General features: G+C 55.8%; 2 protein-coding genes across 2 annotated transcripts in view; both read left to right on the top strand.

Annotated features, from left to right (window-relative positions):
• Nucleotides 1-631: 631 nt before the first annotated feature.
• On the top strand, nt 632-17,716 carry PRPSAP1 (phosphoribosyl pyrophosphate synthetase associated protein 1). Its single transcript, XM_004709125.2, has 9 exons — nt 632-678; nt 3,632-3,698; nt 9,424-9,596; nt 11,195-11,310; nt 11,744-11,799; nt 12,381-12,526; nt 14,055-14,125; nt 14,955-15,101; nt 17,112-17,716. Exons 3-9 carry the CDS (start codon nt 9,443-9,445, stop codon nt 17,268-17,270), a joined length of 849 nt encoding a protein of 282 aa, XP_004709182.1. The 5' UTR covers nt 632-678; nt 3,632-3,698; nt 9,424-9,442; the 3' UTR covers nt 17,271-17,716.
• Nucleotides 17,717-20,220: 2,504 nt separating this feature from the next.
• QRICH2 (glutamine rich 2) overlaps nt 20,221-21,157 on the top strand; it is a 38,273-nt gene continuing 37,336 nt past the window's right edge. The window contains exon 1 of the mRNA XM_013006272.2: nt 20,221-20,342. Coding sequence (XP_012861726.2) covers nt 20,221-20,342 — 122 coding nt within the window. The remainder of the gene's footprint in view (nt 20,343-21,157) is intronic.

The raw sequence follows: 21,157 nt of genomic DNA, 5'->3' as shown, positions 1-21,157 counted from the left end.
TAAACTTCCAGCAGGGATCTTCAAATAACAAAAGCAAAACAGCCCCTTCTCGGGCTAGACCTGGTCACACGTCCCATGGGTGCTTGTGTGTGTGAGTGAGTGTTGTCCCATGGGTGCTTGTGTGTGTGAGTGAGTGAGGAACAGGGAAGACCCTCAGTTGCCACTTTTAGCAACTCTTTGCTCGCCTTGTTTGTTCTGCTCAACAACCCCTCCCTTGGATTGTTTTAAGCAACTTCCCCACGGACTCAGCCTTGTGCTAGCGCAGTTTCGTGGTGTTTTTTAACGACACAATTACCACCACCCCTGCAAAGGTGCTCATTCCGAGTATGTAGACCTTGCTGATGTTTATGTTTTTCTGATGGTCCCCCACCTGGCTTTTTACAGCTTCCCACTTGGTCATGGTCTCAGACACCTGGTTAATCTGGAGGCACCTGGCAGTTGAGGTGTTTTCCTTCCTGGGTTGGGGCTCATTACTAGAGGCCAACTATTGGTCCTGGGAAGCTTTTCCAAGACAGTCATTGTATTACAAAGACAGTGGCCCTGACGCTCGCCTCCGTTGGGGACGCTCTGCAGGGAGGCAGTGCTTGATGGCCTTTTAAAATTTTTAAACTCCTTCTGCCCACAGGCGTCTTTGTGCAGAATTGGGGAAGTCGGTTGTGTACCAGGAGACCAATGGAGGTAAGTTACAATGCTTTTGTAAGCACCCTTTAGTGTTCGAGTTCGGCTGCTGCCCGCCAGGCCAGTGGTTTGAACCCACCAAGCCGCCCCAAGGGAGAAAGAAGAGGCTTTCTGCTCTTGTCGAGATTCAGTCTTGGAGACCCACAGGGCCAGTTCTCTTCGGTCAGTCGGTCGCTGTGAGTCTTGGTCGTTGGTGGATTCCATCTAGGCCATTTCGGCTCCCAGCCACCCCACGTGACCGCAGCGCCCGGATAGGGCTTCCCAGGCTGTGACCTGTGTAGAAGCAGGTTGCCAGGCCTTTCTCCCTCTGGGCATCGGGTCAGGATGTACAACACTTATTTAATCCATAGCACATCTCCGAGGGTTTTCTCCCGTCCTGTGAGTCGCCTTTGTACCCTCTCCGTGCGGACCTTCCTGCACCTGCTTCATTGGGAGGACGCCTGGTTTACTTACTCTTTGCCTGCTCGTCTCGTCCTCTGATCTTCTCCAAGGACGTACTGAGCCGGCTTGCTTTTCAAGGGCGAGTGTCCCTCCCTTTTTGTGGGCCAGAAAGCGCTCCTCCCTTCAAGGTCAGGGTACGAGGGATCATCCTGTACCCTCCCCCCCAGCAGGACATCTTCTTCCTCATCCTCCCCCTTCCCAAGATGTTGCCAACAAAACAGGCATGTGGGAGAGGAAAGCGAGCGGTGAGAAGATGTCATTTCTCCTCTGGGGGTTTGTCTGCCTCTGTGGGCATCGGCTGGCACCAGGCACACGGGGGGCATCGGGTAGCCTTGGTTTATTCCAGCTCCTCCCTGTGGCCTTTCTGGCTCAGTCCTTCCCCACCTCTGGCAGCCACAGGTGCATCCTCTGGTGTACTTGGAGGACCATGGCATGGTTACATGACTGAAGACAGACCCCTGCTGGGCGGCCAGAGCTCCTGGAACGCCAAGGTTGGAGTCCAGTGGGACCAGGAAGGAGCCCTGGTGCCGTGGTGATTATGCGTTGGGCTGTCAACCGCAACGTCAGCAGTTCAAAGCCACCATCCACCTCATGGGAGAAAGTCAAGACATTCTACTTCTGTAGAAACCCACAGGGCAGTTAGTCTGCCCTGCCCTACAGGGTCATTGTGAGTCAGAATGTACCCCATGGCAGTGCGAAGTGGAACCAGCACTTCAGGTGACAAAACCCACCTGGATGTGAGCCCCAGCTGGTATCAGATCCTTTGGAATTAAGTTTTGCAGTGTTGAAAGCCAGGGCCCACACGTCTCCACCCCTTTTCCTTCCTAAAGTCTTTGGAGGGCAGAGCTACCAAGAAGTAGCGTCATCTAGACCGGGGAGGGCACGCTGGTCTGGAGGCTTGCTTGGGGCCCTTCGAGACATCCTCTACAGCCTCGAGAGAGACTTTGTACTCCCATAGGCAGTTACAGTCTCACAGGACAGTCCTGACTCGATGGCAGTGAGCTTGAGGGCTTATTTTGCTTCTTTGTGGGGGCAAGTCATGAGCTGTTGATATTTAAAAACCTGAAAGTGGAGGCAGGTAGGGGAGTGCCCTGATTCAGGGATGATGAATTTAAAGTATCAGGTCTCAGGCTGAGAAGCCCCCAAGCAGGGCCCTCCTTAACTGCCGGAGTCCTCCTTCCCTCTCCCTGGGGCTCTTGGCCTCCTTTCCCGGCTGGCCTCTCACCTCCACCTCAGCCTGCTCCAGCCCACCCTCTGTGCTTCCACCGGACCTTTGTAAACACAAGTGATCAAAGGATTTTGTCCACCACTGCTGGAGGCCCTGCAGGGCCCAGTCACCCTGTGGGCCTTCGGCATCCCAGCCCTGCCCCTGCACCATCTCACCATCCATCACCTCGTCTTGTCCCTCTGACCCAGAGTGCAACCTGCCCTGCTGGCTTCCCACCGCTGAGTCCAGCCTGGACTCCGAGGAAGCCTGAAGTGGCGTCTCCTGGTGTTGGGAGCTCGGGCCCCAGGGGCCACTCCAACAGCCAGTGGTAAAACTAGCTCATGCCCTCCTCCCTCCGTGGCATCCCTGTCACACTCGGCTTGAAGCCCAGGCTCTTGATTATAGCTCTGTCCTCAGTTGGCCCACTGACCTCTCCCTCCCTCAGGGCCCTCTTCTGCTCTGCTGCCCAGCAGTTTCCAGGTGCTCAGGCTGCCCTTCTGCCCAGTCCATGTGGCACGGTCCCTTCCTCTACACAGTGAGGCTGGTGGCAAGGCCCCTCCAGCGCCGCATATCCTGCGCGTCCTTCCGGCAGCTCTGCCTCTGCCCTGAGGGCCTCGGAGGGTGCCCAAGTCTTCCTGCTGCGGTCTGCCCCTGGGCCCTGGCCTCTGCTGCAGGGTCTGGCGCGGAGGGGGCTTCTTGTGCGAACAGCTGGGGGTTGTTGGTCATTGGCCTCCTTGTGGGCTGTGGGCTTTTCCTCCGGGCGGGTTTCTGTGTCGCTTTTTGGGGACCTTGAGATTTTAGGAGGACTTTTGGCATATTGTCCTCCTAGCGTCACTATTCGTGGTGGCTCTGTCAAATAAGCACTGCACAGCCAACCACAATGCCAGCAGTCAAGCCCACCAGCCCCTCCCTGGGAGACAGCTGGGTCTGTCTGCTCCCTAAAGATATAGAGCTTGGGAAGCCCTCTCTCGGGTCACTCTGAGTGGGTTTGATGTGTGGTTTTGCTGTTTCTCAAGTAAAATTCTGAAATCTGGTGACGGCGATGCAGCTGCTGAAGAGCACCCGCTGCCCAGTGGGGGGAGAGAAGGCCGCCGGCTGCCGTGAAGGGTGGCAGCCTTGGAAAGCCAGGGCAGTTCTGCTCTGCCCTAGAGGGTCCCCATGAATCAGAATGGGCTCTGTAGCAATGTGGATTTTTCAGGATTTCATATTACTACTTTGGTGGGCCCGCTGAGGTAGACTGGTGTTTGCCTGGTGATGGCTTCGCCCAGTGCTGCCCTTAAACCTGGGGGACTTGCTGTGTTTCAGAGACGAGGGTGGAAGTGAAGGAGTCCGTGCGTGGCCAGGATGTTTTCATCATACAGACCATACCCAGGTAAGCCGTGCCGACACGCCGCAACCTGCGGGGGTGGGGGTGGGGGTGGGGGTGGTGCAACTGCCCCTGCGGGTCTCTGAGCCTGTCATTTTGGCTTCCTGACAACTTTTTATTTTTAAACAGTTTTATTGACACTTTATCCACATGTCATACAATTCAGTAACTCAATCATATCAAGGGGAGTTGCACAACTGTCATTCAATTTTAGAACATCTTCCTTGCACTCACTGTTATTCATGTAATAATTTTTTCCCCTAATGGTGGCAAAAATTTATACAACAGAACGTTCTCCGATTCCATGACTTCTGCTTGTGTAATTCAGTGTCCTTGATTATACTCTTCCTGCTGGACAGCACTATTGATGCCTTTTCCAAGTTGTCCTAGCGCCTCCAACACAAACTCAGTGCCCCTACGCAGCACCCCTTTCCTTCACCGACACAAACTCAGTGCCCCTACGCAGCACCCCTTCCCCTTCACCGACATAAACTCAGTGCCCCTACGCAGCACCCCTTTCCCCTTCACCGACATAAACTCAGTGCCCCTACGCAGCACCCCTTTCCCCTTCACCTAGGGCAACCATTGGCCAAGCTTGGTTTCTCTTTTTTTCTGTGCTTTTCTTGATAATCATATTCACACACCATCTACTTCCATGGTTAGATTGCTTTTAAAGTGAGCTGTATAATCTCAGTCAGTTCTAGTGCTCTCTTCTCTTCCTCCATTCATTGTCTGCTCCCCAATCTCCTCACCCTCTCCCTATCTCCCACCCCCACCCCTAAAGCCCCTATAAACCCTTGCATCATCTTGCTGTTGTCTCCATGCATCCCCTCCTCTGTGCTTTGCAAACTGGGAAACCCAACAGAAACAATAAAAACAAAACCAAAATAAGTGGTAAGGATAAAATAATAACGTAAAGATAAAAATACAAGTAACGAGGAAGAAAGAAAAGGCCCACCATCAATACTTTAAAAACCAGGGGGGTAATTTTGTCATGGAACAAGCAATTAATACTTGAACCTCCCCAAGAGGAGAGCGAATTTTGGGAATGATGAGGGCAACAAATGTATAGGTGTGCTTTACACAATTGATTTATGTATTGTGATGAATTGTATGAGCCCCAATAAAACGATTTAAAAAAAAAAATACTTGAGCCTAGAGCAAATTCAGGTTGGGTCAAGATGGAGGTCAGCTGACCCAGTATCAGGTTCTATCCAGCATAATCAAGTTTACAGTGAACTCTGATAGTAAAGTTGTTCGAGACCCTTGCCTGTGGCTAGAGGGGATCGGCCAGTGGCTTAATCCGACCAGACACTCTGCAGTGGGTTCTGGGCTCCCTCTGCCCTCCAGAGCCTTCTACAAACTGGGTGTTCACAATGTAAGCTCTGATACGTTTCCCTTCATCGTGTTGGATTTTGTTCTTGTCACCTTGGATCACACAGGCTCGTGTGCCTCTTCCGTGAACTTAGTTGCCGCCTCCCTTGACGGCTGCCTGTTTGAATACGAGCCTCGAAGACCCCATCCGCTTTTTCACCACACTTTGCTGTAGCACGTGTGTCTCAGTGATCTGTTCATGAAGCCGAGTATCGAGCAGGGCCACGTCGTTGGATGGGGACTAGAGTTAAGTGGGAGCCAGCCCAGCATCCATCTGCTTGTCCATGGGATACGCACAGCTCTGGTTTACTTCTGCAGTGGTTTTATGATAAAATCAAAACCCGTAAGCCCAGCTACTCCACCACCAACAAACCAACCAGCAAACAAGCAAACGGCAGGACCAGCAACCCTGGAAACAGAAAGGGAAAGCTCGGTCAGTCACTCCGGGCGCTGATAGCGTCAGCGGTTTTCCCACTGACAGCCTGGACCACCCACGAGGGTCCGAGAGTCTGCTCAGGCACAGGCCCGTCCCTCTCCATGGCAACAGAGCCTTGTACTCAGTGGTGGTCAGTCAGCAGCCGTCGCTTAACCTCCCCACCACCAGGGCTCCTAGCCCTGCTTTTTCAACCTTCTTTCCCTAGAAATTGTCGATGGGAATTCACTGTCTACAGGAACAGCCATTTGGTGTATTTTTTTCTTTTTTTAAAATTCCGTCGAATCATTTTTTTAATCGTATTAGGGGCTCATACGACTCTTATCGCAATCCAAACATCAATTGGGTAAAACACACTTGTACATTCATTGCCCTCCTCCTCCTCAAAACATTTGTACTCCGTTGGAGTATTTCTCTCAACGATGGGCTATTTCCAGGTGCAGACTGCTGCCCTGCACGTAGGCACAGGCCCCGCTGTTCACTACCCCGACCAGGAAGGCCTTTCAGCTTGTCAGGGCAAGCAAGTGCTCCTGACGCTGCTTCCTGGGCTCCTCTGGGAAGCGTTTGGTGTCGGGGTGGTGTGCACGCGTAACTGTCCTGTGTTCTGGTGACGCAGCAGCACATTTCTGGCCTGTCCCCTCACCTCAGCAGGAGGGCTTGTCTGGAGAGCGCTCCCCTTGCCCATCACCTCCCAGGGCACGGAGGGTCCTGCCATCCGGGTCTGTGGGAAACCTAGACCCCAGTGTCCTGACGTGGGTGAGAGAACCCCGTGGGAGGTGGGGCGCACTAGTCTGATGCAGGGGAGCTGCTGCAAAAGCAGCTTCCTCCCCCTTTTGGCCTGGCTTCTGGACAAGAGGAGAAACGTTTCTAATCGCTGAGTCTTTAAACCTTGAGGGAAGAAGCAGAGCGCCCACATAGTTCACGTCACTGCCCACAGGGCGTGCCAGGGCTGTGCTCCTCACCGGGCTCGCAGGGACCCTTGCCCAGACACGCACGCTCGGGCCACTGCTGCCGGGTGCTGGCTTTGGTTTCACGTGTGCCGAGTGTAAGCCAGCCAACCACGTGACCGCGAGAAGAGCCACCTCGTCTTTGGAAACTCTAATTGGCGGGGAGGTTGGGTGTGTGGAGCAACCCTGTTAGCGTAAGCTGCCAGCCTGGTGGCCCAGATACTTCAGGGTTCAACAACACAGCGGCCTGTCGTCACCCTACACCCGGTCCTCTGTGTTGTTACCCCGTCCACGGGGTGCTGGCCCATGCCCAAACTGCCCCGCCACAGAAAGTCAGCCCTTATTGGGGGGCCCTGCTTCAGCCCCCTGGACTTTGAGAACATCTGCTCATGATGAGGCCACACGGGAGGCGCACAGGCGGGAGGCCAGCTGCTCTCTGCTGCTCTACAGTAGGTGGTCTGTGTTGGGCTCCGAGGCAGCGGCTTCCAGCCTGTGGGCACACAGGACATGCTAGAAGGGAGGCAGGCACACAGCAAAGAGCCTTGGTGGGGCCAGCTGAGATGACGTGTTTACTAGGGGTGAGAGGGGGGGAGAGCAGTAGCCTCGGCAGCCCCACGCAAACCAGCCTCTCACGGCCCTGCCGGGAAACCTGGGGCTCGGAGTTCGGAAGGAGGCTCACGAGTCTCCTGTCCCGACTGAGACTGCTCTCTGAGGACTGTAGGAGGCGGCCAGCCACTGGCCAGCTGAGCTTGGCCTCGGTCCCTTTCTTCTGTGACGTGTATTGAGGGGCCAGGACCCAAGAGTGACTCCCTAGGGTGAGGCGGTCAGCACGGCGTGGATGGTGGCGGAGACAGGAGCCATCTGCAGGTGTCCGCACGCTGCCTTTTCTGGACCAGCGGGACCTGGGCGGGCTCTTCTTTCATAAGGTGGGGTGGCTGCGGCCGATTTCTGACTCGGGCTTGCCGTAGTGAGCTGCCCTGGAGGCAAGGATGGGAAGGACATAACACCGCAACCCATTCTCACACACACTGCTGTGACGACACTGCCGCCGTGCAGCCACCCTCCCCAGGCCTGGTGGGTGTGTGGTGGCAGCATGGCTACCACGAGCCCTGTGGCTGTCCCTGCCCCGGGGCTTGTGTCCCTTCCCGGCTCTGGTCCTGGCGGTGGCACTGCTTTAGAACTGGCTGGCCGCCAGGCCGAACGGTCCCATAAGTCAGTGTCCAGGATGTTCCAGGCACCCGAAGCCATGGACCGGAGCGGGGTCCATACCAAGCAAGAGCAGTTGTGGAAGGACGAGGTTGGCGTTTATATGCACCTGCGCGGATGCTGATCTAAAATCAGCTTCAGTGGAGTTGACTGTTGGATTGCTACAGGAGAGTCTGTGCGTGTTGGGGCAGGGCAAATCCAGCTGTGGCCCTGGATCTCCTGCCTTCACGGGCCTGGCTGTCGCTGGGTCTGACTGAGGGCCTGTGTCTCAGGAGAGCGCTTTCAGCAGCCGATTCCCTGGTTGGGTTGCCCGGCCATTCTTTAAGGTGCCTCTGGGTGGACTCGAAGCTTTTGGTGGGCAGCTGACTAAGCTCATGAACCCCCCCCCCCCGCCCCCAACAAGACAAAAACCCTCCCTTTTTGTGTCTCCCAAATGCTCACACAGTGAGGCTGGACTGCGTTGAATAAGTAAGCGTGTGATGACCTGAGCCGGGCCAGGGATGGAGTGGGTAGGGCAGAAAAGCGGTCAGCTGGGAAAGCCATTAAGATTGTCCTGCTGAGATAGGGACCGAGATGGAGCCAGGATGTAGTGGGAACATTCTTTGGGACAGATAAACAAGGCCAAGGCTGCCAGCCACCCTCCCTTCACCCCCGCTGCACAAAGTAGCTAACTGCCTGTCAGCAGACGGTCCCACCAGAGGGACAGAGCCCCTTTGTCCTCTGCTGACCAATGCGGTGCGGGGTGGGAGGCTCTGCTCAGCCCAGGCCGGAGATGTCGGCCCGAGGTTATCAAGAGGAGGAGAGTGCAGAAAGAAAACGGGGGTGGGGGGGGTGGACTTCATGATGAATAGAAGCAGAAGCAAACCCGCCAGCAGAGCCAGCTCTGGGTGACCTTGTAGGACAGCAGAGCCGCCCCGCAGGGTTTCCCAGGCTGTAAACCGCCCGGACTTCCTCGTGCAGAGGGGCTGGTGCATCTGCACCACCAGCCTGCAGATTTGTGTTGAAGCTCCTTAACTACTGCCCCAGGGCGCCCATTGCCCCCTTCCCGGGGTGGCTGCTCAGCAGGCCAGGTGGGCTCGCCCTGGCGTTCATGGAAGACATCCTTCTGCAGATCAGGTCTGCGTTGACCATTTCTCAACCAGCGTTTACCCCATCCCCACTGTGACACCTGCACTGTGTGCCACCCAGTGACCATATCGCCGTCACAAGATCAGGCACAGAGTGTCAGGGAGGAGGCAGGGGCTCCCATGGTGACGTTGCTGAGCTTGCGGTGCTTGATGTCTTCTGCGCTTCCTCCTCCGGAGTGGGAGCCAAGCCCTTCTCCAGCGCCTGTTCTTGGGTGACCCTGCTGACCTCTGAAGCATCATGCCACACACAGACCCTCACAGCACTACACACACAGACCCTCACAGCATGACACACACACACAGACCCTCACAGCACGACACACACACACAGCACCGCACGACACACACACACACACACACACAGACCCTCACCGCACGACACACACACAGACAGTGGTGTGGGACACTGTCTCAAGAAACCCACCACCGTTTAGTCCATTTCAGCTCCGAGTGACCTAGAGGGCAGAGTGGAACGCCCCCTGTGGGTTTTCAGAGACTTGAAATCTCTGCAGAGCTGGCGCCTCATGGCTCTCCCCCAGACCAGCTAGTGAGTTTGAACCGCTGACCTTGTGGTTAGCAGCTTCGCGCCACCAGGGCCCCTGAGGAACCTTCTCGGGACTACTAAGGGCATGGGGCTCTTTCAGAGACGTGAACACGGCGGTGATGGAGTTGCTGATCATGGCGTACGCCCTGAAGACGGCCTGCGCCAGGAACATCATCGGGGTGATCCCGTACTTCCCCTACAGCAAGCAGAGCAAGATGCGGAAGCGGGGCTCCATCGTGTGCAAGCTGCTGGCCTCCATGCTGGCCAAGGCCGGTGAGTGCGAGCAGGGCCGCGGGCGGGGCGGGATGCTGGCTGGAGGTGAGAGCTCAGGAACAAGGTCTTGTTCTTGTCTGTCCACTGTCTTACAGTTAAAAGGCATAGACCCAGTGTTTTCTGCTCTCGAATGCAGATTCCCACTTTCGATTTCATCCTATCACCAGAACTTTGGCTGTTGGTCTGGGCCTTCTTGTGGGGTCTTTTGAGCGTCATATCTACATGGATGGGTTTGCCTTCGTCGGAACGTCTGACTCCCCCCCATGCTATTGAACCTGCACTTGTATTTCGCCGTCATGTGTTCTCCTGGTCGCCTCCGCACGGCAGCTCGCTCTTCCTGCCTTTATTCTGCCTTGTGCCTGTCTAGCCGGGCCGTGTGCTCTCAGTACACTGCTGTCCTTACTTGTCTGGCGTTTGTGTAAAACAAATGTATCTTTGAGGCCCATCAGAAGGAAACCTTTGAATTACATTCACTCAACAAAGGAGAGCGGTTTGTTTTGAAAAGACCATGTGATGATGCTGGCTCTGTTCTGTAAGCCTACGTGGAGGTTGGGCCAGTCGCAGTCTGTTTATACGCTAACCTTTTTGTTTGGTGACTGGGAACCCTCGTGGCAGGTAGTAGCTTCAAGTTGGGCTGCTAACCACGAGGTCAGCAGTTTGAAACTGCCAGCTGCTCTGTGGGAGAAAGACAGGCTTTCTATTCCCATAAAGAGTTTCCTTCTCAGAAACCCCTGGGGTAGCTCCACCCTGCCCTGTCAGGATCCACTCGTTGGCAGTGAGTTTCCTGTTTGATTTAGTTAATGTTTTCCTATAAACTAAAACCAAAACCTTGCTGCCACGCGGTCGGTTCCGACTCACAGCATCCCGGGTTATGCACCATCGGCCTGCTAGCCTCACAGACAGCACTTTGACCAGCTCTCTCTACGCCCATGAAGAGTTAGTCTCAGAGAGCCACAGGCCAGCCCCACCCTGCCCTGCAGGGTCGCCCTGGTTTCCCTACAAGAATACTTGTCACCTGTCTCTTCCCGCACACAGACGGTGCTGCAACCCCTCTGACACAGCGGTTCTCAATCTTCCTAAGGTGTGGTGACCCCCAACCAGAAAATTGTTTTGGTTGCTACTCCATCACTGTCATTTTGCTACTGTGATGAATCGGGCGACCCCTGTGAGAGAGCTGTTCGGCCCCCAGAGGGGTAAAGACCCCAGGTTGAGAGCCACTGCGCTAGCACCTGTGTGAGGTGCGGGCCTCGTGCACATCGATTGGCTTTCTTCCTCCTCTCCCTCCGCCCGCCCTGGAGCAGTTTCTTCCAGATTCTAGTCCTCAAGGCCTGCTGCCCATCGGTGATTGCTTGGGCATTTCTTCACTCACCCCACGTTCAGATACAACGCTTTCTCCATTTCCAGGAGGGACGCGCTTTCCCTGCAGCTAGCTAGAAGGTTCCATTTGGCTTGCCAGCCCGTCCTTTAGTCCAGTAAGGCAGGGGGGTGTCCAGGTAAGGAGTGAAAAGGAGGGTTCCTGTGCTTACCCACAGCAGCCCGGCCTCTGCCGCCTGTGGGCCAGCGTGAGCTTGGTGACTTTGTTCTGTTGACACTTTCAGGTTTGACCCACATCATCACGATGGACCTTCATCAAAAGGAAATACAAGGCTTTTTCAGCTTTCCCGTGGACAACCTCCGCGCCTCCCCTTTCCTGCTCCAGTATATCCAGGAAGAAGTGAGGCACCCCCACACCCGCCCCAATGTCCCCTAGCGGTCTGCCCTAGTAGCCTCCACCATTGGGGCCACCCGGAAGCCCCCCACCCCCCTTCCCTTCCCTTTAGCCAAATGTCTGAGGCAGCCAGCAGGGGGCCGGGCTGGTCGTTTTTTTTTGTTCGAAGGCACTAACAGTAGATTCACTTTTAAGTAGTAGTTTTCAACTTGGGTTTCCTGAAGCTAAGGTTTACAGCCAGGTTTCCCTGGGCTTCTGGACGTAGCAGGGCACATTGCACTGACGTTTATTGAGCATGCGGAAGATTAGTTTTGCTAGTTTCAGTCCTTGCAACAAGAGGGAGGGGGAAATCCCCACACCTGTATTCCCAGCCCCAGATGTTATCGCTGATGCATAAAGCTTTTTTCTTGGTATTTTCTTATCTTCCCACCAAACCTAGATTCCAAATTACAGAAATGCAGTCATCGTAGCGAAGTCTCCTGATGCTGCGAAAAGGTAAGTAAGCAGAGGGCCCGCGACAGGCTGTTGGGGGGAGGCAAGGGCCCGCTGCGAGGCCCTGGCCCTGGCTCTGAACAGTGGACGACCAGCACCTTCAGGCAGTTGTTTCTTAAAGTGGTGAAACATAAAGCAAACATCTGCCGATAGGGCCTTTTCACAGGTGGGATTCAGCGGCGGCAGTTACATCCCCGTAGAGTCCAGCAGTTGACCTCCGAGTCTCTGCTGGAGTCCCCATCCCAGCTTGGGGCCCCCTCTCCCTCCCCCATCCTGGGGCTGCAAGTGAACTCTGGTCTCGATGCCTTTGTCCGTCTGGGTGGTTCCTACAAGCGGGTCAGACCTCGGCAAGAACTTCCCCTAGTTGGTGGCCAGCCTCCTTGTTCTGGTGATGGCGAGGACAGCTGTAGGAGCAGAGACTAGCCCGGGCCCCTCCTTGTGAGCCTCTCGAGGCCCACTAGAGAGCCCTCTGCGTCCCTGAAAGGCTGAGCATTGTTTCCTTCTCTGCTGTTAGAGCGGTGAAAGCCTGGTGCTGGCAGTCCCTCCCCAGGAAGGTCGCCATGCCCCTCCCATCTTTCTCCTAGGGCCCAGTCGTATGCAGAGAGGCTGCGCCTGGGGCTGGCTGTCATCCATGGGGAAGCCCAGTGCACAGAGCTGGACATGGACGACGGGCGACACTCCCCACCGATGGTCAGGAACGCCACGGTGCACCCGGGCCTGGAGCTGCCCTGTGAGTGGGCGTTGCGGGCAGGGCAGGGACTCCTGGCTCCAAGGGCGTCCAGCGAGCCAGGGTTTGGGATGAGGCCGTTGGGCTGTAGAAGCTGAGGTTCTAGGTGATTTCAGGATTTGAGGAAGGTTGAAAGGAGGGCACGCCCACCACACCTTCCTCAAACTCGAGTCTCCAGTCGAACACTTTCCTTCTCGGAGAGTGAGCTAAAGCATAGGATTCCTTGCTGACTTGGCCCACCACCTCCTGTGCCGGAAAACCAACCAAAAATGACCCTGCGCCCTGCTGGCCATCCACAGCGGGTGTTGTCCTCTGGCCGGTCATCCAGGAGCGAGTGGGGGTACCTGCTTTTGCAGCGGCCCCTCCCCACGAGGTGCATCGCCACTTTGGGAAACACACTGATTTGTAAGGACTGGGGTCATGGTAGTCGGGGCAGGAACATGAAGAACTAGAGGAAGGCTGTGTGCCTTGTCGGGGCTATCCTGCACCCTGGCTGGCTGGGTCCTTGTGACCCTTCTGTGAGGGACATCCAGCTGTCTACACACGACCCCCCTCATTCCCATTTGGGTCTTCTGGTGCTTGACACCCGATCGGTCCACACCTCATGATCACACAGGCCGGTGTACTTCTTCCATGTGGGCTTTGTTGCTTCCCAGCTAGATGGTTGCTTGTTTACCTTCAAACCATTAAGACCCCAGACGCTGTATCTTATAATAGCCAAGCACCATCCGCTTTCTTCACCAAGCACGTGACAGCCCCCTCGTTGCTGCCACTAACATGAAGGGCGGCGTCCTTCCTTGCATCTCACTGTTGCTCTTCTCAGGGCCGTGCCAGGTCGGCTGCCTCTCCGAGTAGCGTTCCGGGAGGTGACTGCGTTCAAGCGAGGCCACCATTCCCGCCCTCCTTGCTACTGTCATTACGGGAAACTGACTGCTTCCCGGTTTCCCGGCCCATCTTTTGGCTCCTGCTGTCATGTGATCACCATTCCTTACTAGGGAAGCAACCCTGTGGCTTTGGGGCTCACAGACGTGTGTAGGGACTGTTTCTGGTTGGAGGTTTCGGGTGATCTCGGGAAGTCGTTGTTGGGGAGAAAGCCAGCTCTGGCAGGTGGCCTTCACCTGCAGGGCAGTGCTTCCTCTGCGTCTCCCCAGGGTCTCGGTGAGGGTAAGGCAGAGCTGCGTCTGCCGCCGTGCCCTTGCTTTGCCCCTTGTCTTCCCAGGCCCTCCCTGCTCCCGGGGACGCTGCAGGCCTCAAACCGTGCCTGGTGTGCACAGGGCCGGCCCGCATACGTGTGTAGGGTACACCAGATCTTGAGTACAAGTTCACATGGGACTCTTGTTGGAGTCCCTGGATGGACAGACGGAGCTGCGTTGAACTTGGTAATGATGTTGCTGCTGACAAGTTGACATTGCATTGATTTGGCAGCGTTGAGAGAGACCCTGGTGGTGGGTCTGCATGCTTCTCAGAACGGTACTTAGGCATGTGGTCGTCCCTGGAGTCACTTGGGTCTGTGTTCTGATTCCTTTTCCAGTGATGATGGCCAAGGAGAAGCCGCCCATTACCGTGGTGGGCGACGTGGGCGGACGCATCGCCATCATCGTGGTACGCTGGGGCCCCTTGGAGTCCTCCCTCTGCGCTTCCTCACCCAACTCCCGTAGGACGAGGGGCAGGATTTTAGAGACCAAACCCACCGCCATGGGGCAATTCCAGCTCATGACCACCCTGCACGGCAGAGTAGAACTGCCCCTGGGTGTCTCCGAGACTGTAAATTCTGTGCAGGAGTAGAACACCTCGTGGATTTGAACTGCTGACCTTGCGGTAAGCAGCCCTAGGTGGAACCCAACATGGTCTACTGGCCCAACAGGGATTAAAGTACCCGACAGAGGAAAACATGTAGTCACTCCCACAGAATACTCCTCCCTGTAACCTTTGTACGACTCCCGTAAAACCCACCGACTTGGCTGCTGGACAGCCCGGTACAGACTCCTTCCTCCCGGAACGGTGTTTGTACAGGCCCTAATGGCTCTGCTGGGCCCAAGGGCCAGCCCTCTCCTGCACCACTCCTGGTTTGTAGTTCCTTCTCCCTCAGTGTACTCTCGTGGAAAACAAGACTACCAGGTTGGTGAGAAATGGACAGCAGGAGATGGGGCCTGACCACCATACACCCCAGCCCTGGAGGTTGCCCACAACCTCCCGACAGCCACACCAGGCTCCAGTGGGTGGGCCCAAGGGGGCAGCATGCCACCGCACCCTCCTTTGCTGGGGAGGCTGGGGAGGGGGGATGCCTTCACGCTGGGAGCTCAGCCGAGGCGAGGCTGGTCGGGCCTTCGCCCTCCCTCTCCTCTCAGGATGCTGCCCTGGTGGCGCAGGAAGCCTGGTGTGAGCGGCGTGGCAGACGGCACCCCCACACTCTCTGTTCTCCTCCCCCCAGGATGACATCATCGACGACGTGGAGAGCTTTGTAGCTGCCGCGGAGATCCTGAAAGAAAGGGGCGCTTACAAGATCTATGTCATGGCTACCCATGGCATCCTGTCGGCAGACGCGCCCCTGGTGATCGAGGAGTCCTCCATCGACGAGGTCAGAGCTGTTGCCGCCCTAACAGGACCACGGTCCTGCCACTGCGGCTGCTGGGTCCAGACATGCCGACCAGGGCAGAGGCCCCCAGCCCATAGCCTTCCGAGGGTGGGCTCAGACTGCTGACCTTTCTCACCAGTAGCCACTAGGAAGGGGTCGAACTGGCCCCTAGGCTGTCACCTTGACAGATGCCGGCTGCCCATCTCCTCTGTGGAGCTGCCGACCTTTCTGCTAACAGCTCTGTGAAACACCCACCCCAACTGTCCAGGGCTTCTGAGAGCCCTCTAGAGGGTTTCCAAGGCTGTAAATCTCCTCTTTGGTCCCAGGCAGCTGCTGGAGGGATGAAATGCCAACCTGGTTGCCAGCCTCAAGCTCACCGCTGCGCCAGCAGGGCCACCAGGGCTCCTTGGCGTGTGTTTGATCGTGCCGACATCAGCGGTGGCTTGTCAGGCAGGTGGTTCCCCGGGGAGATGTGAGTGGAACTGGGCCGGGGCGGCATGTCTCAGGACTCACATGCGCCCAATCACGTGGGGCTGGGGCATGGAGCTGGCCTCAGCCACTGTGGCCTGGCCGACAGGACCCCTGAGGACTGCGGCTTCAGGTTCTGAGCCCGGGAGCACTCGCAGCGTCAGGGTGTCGGGTGTCGTTTCTGTGCCATCAAGCGCTGTGGTGCTTAGAACTTGAGCCATGCCCAACTTGACCCAAGGGCCAGTCCACAGTGCCACTGTGGGTCGGGGGCCAGACACACTGGCGGGCAGCCTCTGACGGTGCAACTTGTGGGAGGAGAGTGATGACAGTGCCGGGCCCAGGGGGACAGTTTGTCCAGCGTGCCCACTGGAGCACCAGTCTGCAACCCCGGCACCTGAAGGACCAGATGGTGCCCGCTGCTGCTCTACCAGTTGCACTGCTGGAAGCCATCGCATTGGAAGGTGCTGAGTAGAGCGAGGGGGGAATGTGGCCCCCAAACTCAGTTATCTTTAAAAAGATCATGCTTACTGATCCGGTCAGGTAGAGACTGGTAAAACCCCTTCCGGTCTGGAAACCAGCGTACCCTGGTGCCCTGGTTGCCAGCCCAACAGTAGACGACAGGTTCCAGGTCCATTGGGGGCAGTGGCACTGGGGAGGTCCGTGTACGGCGGAGTCATCTGCAAGCACTGACCCCAGGACCAGGGTCAGAGGGTGAGAAACAGAGGAGTGGCAACGGGGGTGGGGGGTGGGGTTTGCGGTGAATGAGATGAGACGGATGAACCACGTGTTCAGGTGAGTAAGCGAATGCTCTGCCCATCCACCTGTACCAGTTGACAATCTAACATAAGGACAATTGCTACCAGGGTCCAGGGTCCCGCATCATCAGTGATGGCCACAGACAAGTCCCCTTAGGAAAGCACTGATCCTGCAGACTCAAGAGTAAGGGCTTCCCTGGGAAGGGCGCAGTCTGAGCAGTGGCTCCCAGGGGACCTGCTTGGCCACATACCAGGGCGAGCGCAGATGGTTCCGGCCACCACATCTTGAGGTGCCAAAGGGGTTGTCGTGGTAGACTTTTCTCAGAAGACGCTCATGAGGACTTCCTAGGGTAGGATGTGCTGGAGTGGTGAGACAAAGGGCAGAAAGGCTGTACCCGGGAGTTGTTTCCTCTGCACCTGCTCGTTCTTGGAGCGAGGGGAGTAGGGGCTGACTTAGGGGGAGTTTCGTTGGGAAAGCTCATCCCTTCCACCCTGCAGCCCTGACCTCACCCCTGCAGACTTCTCTTTGTCCCCCAAAGTCAGCGAGCTCAGGTCCCAGTCTGAATCCGCCGAGCAGGACGCTGTCTGATGTGGAGTGAACCGAGTCCAGACTGGCCGGGGAGGGTGAAAGGGAAGCACCATCTTCAGGGGGCCGTTGTCGCAGACAGCCTCTCCCTCGGGTGGTGATGGTTCAGGAAGGTGTCTGGCGTTGGCGGTACTTCGGACAGACCCAAGTGTGCGCAGGTCGGGCACAGGGAAGTCACTTGTCTCCCTCTCGCTGTCCATCTAGGTGGTGGTGACCAACACCGTCCCTCATGAGGTGCAGAAGCTGCAGTGCCCCAAGATCAAGACTGTGGACATCAGCTTGATCCTGGCTGAAGCCATCCGAAGAATTCACAATGGGGAGTCCATGGCCTACCTCTTCCGAAACATCACTGTGGATGACTAGCCCTCACGGTGGCCTCGGCCCCAGAACACCTGCAGGGTTCAAGTTCACGCGCCGTCTCCTTTCAGAGGAGGGCTGGGCATCGACCACCAGGAGGGAGGGAGAGCGTGTCTGTCGCCGAGATTGTGGAGGGCATCCAGTCCGTCAGGAGGGCAAAGCTAATGGAGAAGTGGCACCGCCCGAAGAGTCTGCCGTTGGCACTCCTGCTCCCCGAACTCGTTACAGACTTCCCCGGGAACATCCGGTTGCCTTTGACAGGTCAGAAAAGGCAGAGCGCCCTGCTCTGTCCGCGTCCCTTGAGCGTGTGAGCTCCCAAGAGACGCAGGAGTGTCTGCTGCCCTCGTCCCAGTTAACCAGCCTCATGTCGGCCTTTTCTAGAGAAGCCGCCGGTCTCGGCCCATCCTGTGCTGTCTGGATAGGTTGCTCTTAATAAAAGACCTTGTCTCCTAGCCTCCCTACCACGAGCCGTGTCCAAGAGGCCTCAGCCCCAGAACCCCTTCGGGGAAGCGTGGACAAGGCCGCACCATCAAATACACAGCCTGGGATTGTGTGGGAGAGGGTGGGCACCAGTACAGGGACGGGGTGGCATGACTACTCTACTCCCCAAGGCTCCACCCCGTGCCAGGCGATGGAGTAACGTCCTTGTTGCGTCTGCGTTGAAAAGAGGGGAAAAAATTAAAAAGCAGCTCATTGTGCTTTTTCCTGTGGGGTGGTGGGTACTTGGGACATCATACTCTTTTTTAATTGAAAGAATTGATTTTCCATTTTTGTGGCTGACCATGTGGGCAGCGCAGAGCACAGAGTTCCCTGGTGCAGCGGGCACTTGGTACTGCCTTCAGGCGTCACCCTTGCCACCTGATGGGACACAGGGCATCTCACATGCTGGTTTATACCAAGTGTGTCAGGTGCAGCCTTGCAGCGCACACCCACTCACCCCCCTGCCAACACCCAGTAACCCACAGGGCAGAGCAGAACTGCCCCGGGGAGCAATGGGGGGAGAGGCGGGGTTAGTTGTACAATTGTGTGGGGGCAGGGAAGCTTCCTCCACATTCCCCACCCTGCTTTCTCACACAAATGGGTCACCTCCGGATTGGCAGTCCACACAAGGCAGGCAAGGCGTTCTGTTTCTCACGCCCCAGAGGGAGCGGAGACTCTCAGGTATTCTTGGCAAAAGCTTGTATTTTCACTCGCCTGATGCAAGTGAAAGTTGAACAATTGAATAAGGAGAACTAAAGAAGAATCTATACACGTTAATTACGGTGTAGTTCGTTACAGGCAAAGAATGCCAAGTACAATAGACTGCCCAAAGCGCCAGGACGTCTGAGCCTGTCTTGGAAGTACAGCCAGAACACTGCTTGGACGTGAGCATGGCCAGACTTCTGCTTAGCACACATCCGTCGGCAGATGAGCCCTGGGAAAGAGGCAGTGGAAAAAACAAGACCTTGGAAGACCACTCGCCGCTCGTGCTCCCGTTAGCCACCAGTATGGTAGACCTGCCCCCCAGCAGTGTGGTGGAGATACATAGCTCACATCACGCACCAGCATAGGTCAGTCGTATTTGAAAAGAGTTGTATATACATCGACAGTTCTAGGGCCTCCTGCTAACCCCTGTGTTCATTAGCTCATTTCTCTCTCACTTCCCCCTCCTACACGTCCCCATCAGTAAGATGCTCTCATTGTCTATGCATCTGCCCATCCTGTGTATCATGCTGGGAAACATGAACAGTCAATCAAGCCAACAACAGCAAATATACGAGAAAAAAGACCAATGACAATGTTAAACCAGAGAACAAAGTTGTCGAGAAAAATGCCGGAAATACTGGAAACCAGAAGGAATCCAAAATGGATTAAGTGGGAGATCTAATGGCCAGCTACCACGTTATAAACCTAATTCCATCTGTCAGGATCAAGTTTTATAATAGTCCAGTAGCAAGATTATTCACGTCCACGAGATCAGAGGGGATCCACACATGGATCATGAGCCCCTCACTGCCATCCATGCATCCACAGCCTTCTGCAAATTAGATGTTTATAAGCTCTTACTTTTCCCTCCCTCGGATTTGGGTTTTATTACTTATTATCCTTGGATCTCACTGGTTGGTGTGCTGCTTCCATGTGGAACTGAGTAGATGTCCCGGGTGGCTGTTGAATACAAGGCTTTAGGATCCCAGAGACTGGTAGCCAGGCACCATCTGCTTTCTTCACCAGACTTGGCTGTAGCACCCATATCTTCAGTGATCTCTTCATGAGGCACAGCATCAAGCAGAGGCATGTCATAAGAACTAATTGTTCTTGGATTGGGGCTAGAAAAGTGGGAGTCCCCTAAAAGTTGCTCTGAGTCAGAAGAAAAGTGAGAGCCCCAAATCCATTCACCTGTCCAGGGGTGGTGTGCATCTGGTTTGCTTGAGAGGCATCAGTATTATTCTATGATGTCATCCCCTTGGGGTATAAGGTAGTACTGTTGGTGGTGTCATTAATTTATGCAATGGTGTAACACACTGTTGAGAATGTTTTGCAAGTAGGGACTAACTGAACCCCAGTTTTGTTGGGCTTTGAAATGATTGAGCTGTTTGCATTGCCCATGGAGGTTTGTGAGTGGGGAACATTTTTGGCAACATTCATTTACAAGGCCAGCACCTTACTGATCAGTTTAATGCATGTCAGTAGAACATCAAATACAAGGTGGTCTTGGCCCATAAAGCTAGGGACCCTCACCAAAGTCCAGCCACCTGTGGCAGACTCATCTCAGAATTGAACTGCTGGGCCAGGCACCAGGGTAGAAATACAGGGGACTTCCAAATGTGGTCCCGATTCCCAAGGCAGTCTTCCGAAAGATGCAGAGGCTGCAAGAAAGGAGGCGCAGGACCAGGCAGGGCTTCGGTCTGTGGCATCTGCAGCGTGCTGTCAGCACTGACCGGATGGCACCTGAGGAAACAGCACGGTGATTCCCGGGATGAGGGTCTGCTGCCCCTTCCCTCTGCTCAGTCCAGCGAAGGCTGGAGGAGCCCTGGTGGCTCTGAGCAGTTCGCCGCAGGGTCAGAGCTTCAAGCCCAGCAGTTGTGCTGACCGAGAAAGGTGAGTCAGTGTGCTTTGGTAGCTGCTTGCCCCCCGCACCCCCCCAGCCTGAGAAACCCTGGGGGGCAGTCCTCACTGCATCGGAATCAACGGGGGATGGGGCAGTGCTCTTGGCAACAGGAAGGTGGGCATGGCCGGCCTGAGCCAACATTCTGCTCAGAGCTGGTACAGTGCTGGGGCTGCTAACACTTGAGTTGATTAAGTAGCACTGACACTGACCAGAGACACATCGGCATGTTTGAAATAACTGGTGTTTGCAAAGTACCGGCAGTGCCATGGACTGCCAGGAGAACAGCGAGACTGAGGAAGGGCCGCCCAGAAAGTCTCCATCACATGTACTTGGGACCTGTCATCAGAAGAGATCAGTCCCCGGAGGACACCATGCCTGTAAAGTAGAGGGGCAGTGAAAGAGGGAGACTTCAAGGGCTGCCCCCATGGGCACAACCCTAGCAATTTAGAGGATAGACCTGTCGGGCAGTGTTTCCGTCTGTCCCACCAGGGTCTTGATAAACTGGGGGTGACTGGTTGGTCCCTAACAGGAACTCAGACCGGACAGGAAGCCCCGAATTGGAAAGTAGACCCTCCCACCTCTACCGTGCACCCCAAGGGCTGCCCGCCAGATGCAGACTACTGTCCCCGAGTGGGGATGGCCTCAACAATCAGGGTTCATGATTGCTAGGGTACCCCTGTAGCCTGCCCATGCTCAGGGGTCCACAGCTGTCAGAGTTGCTAGCTTGTACCTTGCTAGCTCAAGGGAATGGTTGGAGTTCAGTTTGGACTTTGGGAGGCCTACACCCTATGCAAAAAATGAGGGG

The sequence above is a fragment of the Echinops telfairi genome, unplaced genomic scaffold, assembly GCF_000313985.2.
Source record: "Echinops telfairi isolate 266 unplaced genomic scaffold, ASM31398v2 ScPeMD7_7458;HRSCAF=8496, whole genome shotgun sequence".
NCBI classification, from domain to species: domain Eukaryota; kingdom Metazoa; phylum Chordata; class Mammalia; order Afrosoricida; family Tenrecidae; genus Echinops; species Echinops telfairi.
This window is presented reverse-complemented; position numbering and strand designations above follow the sequence as displayed.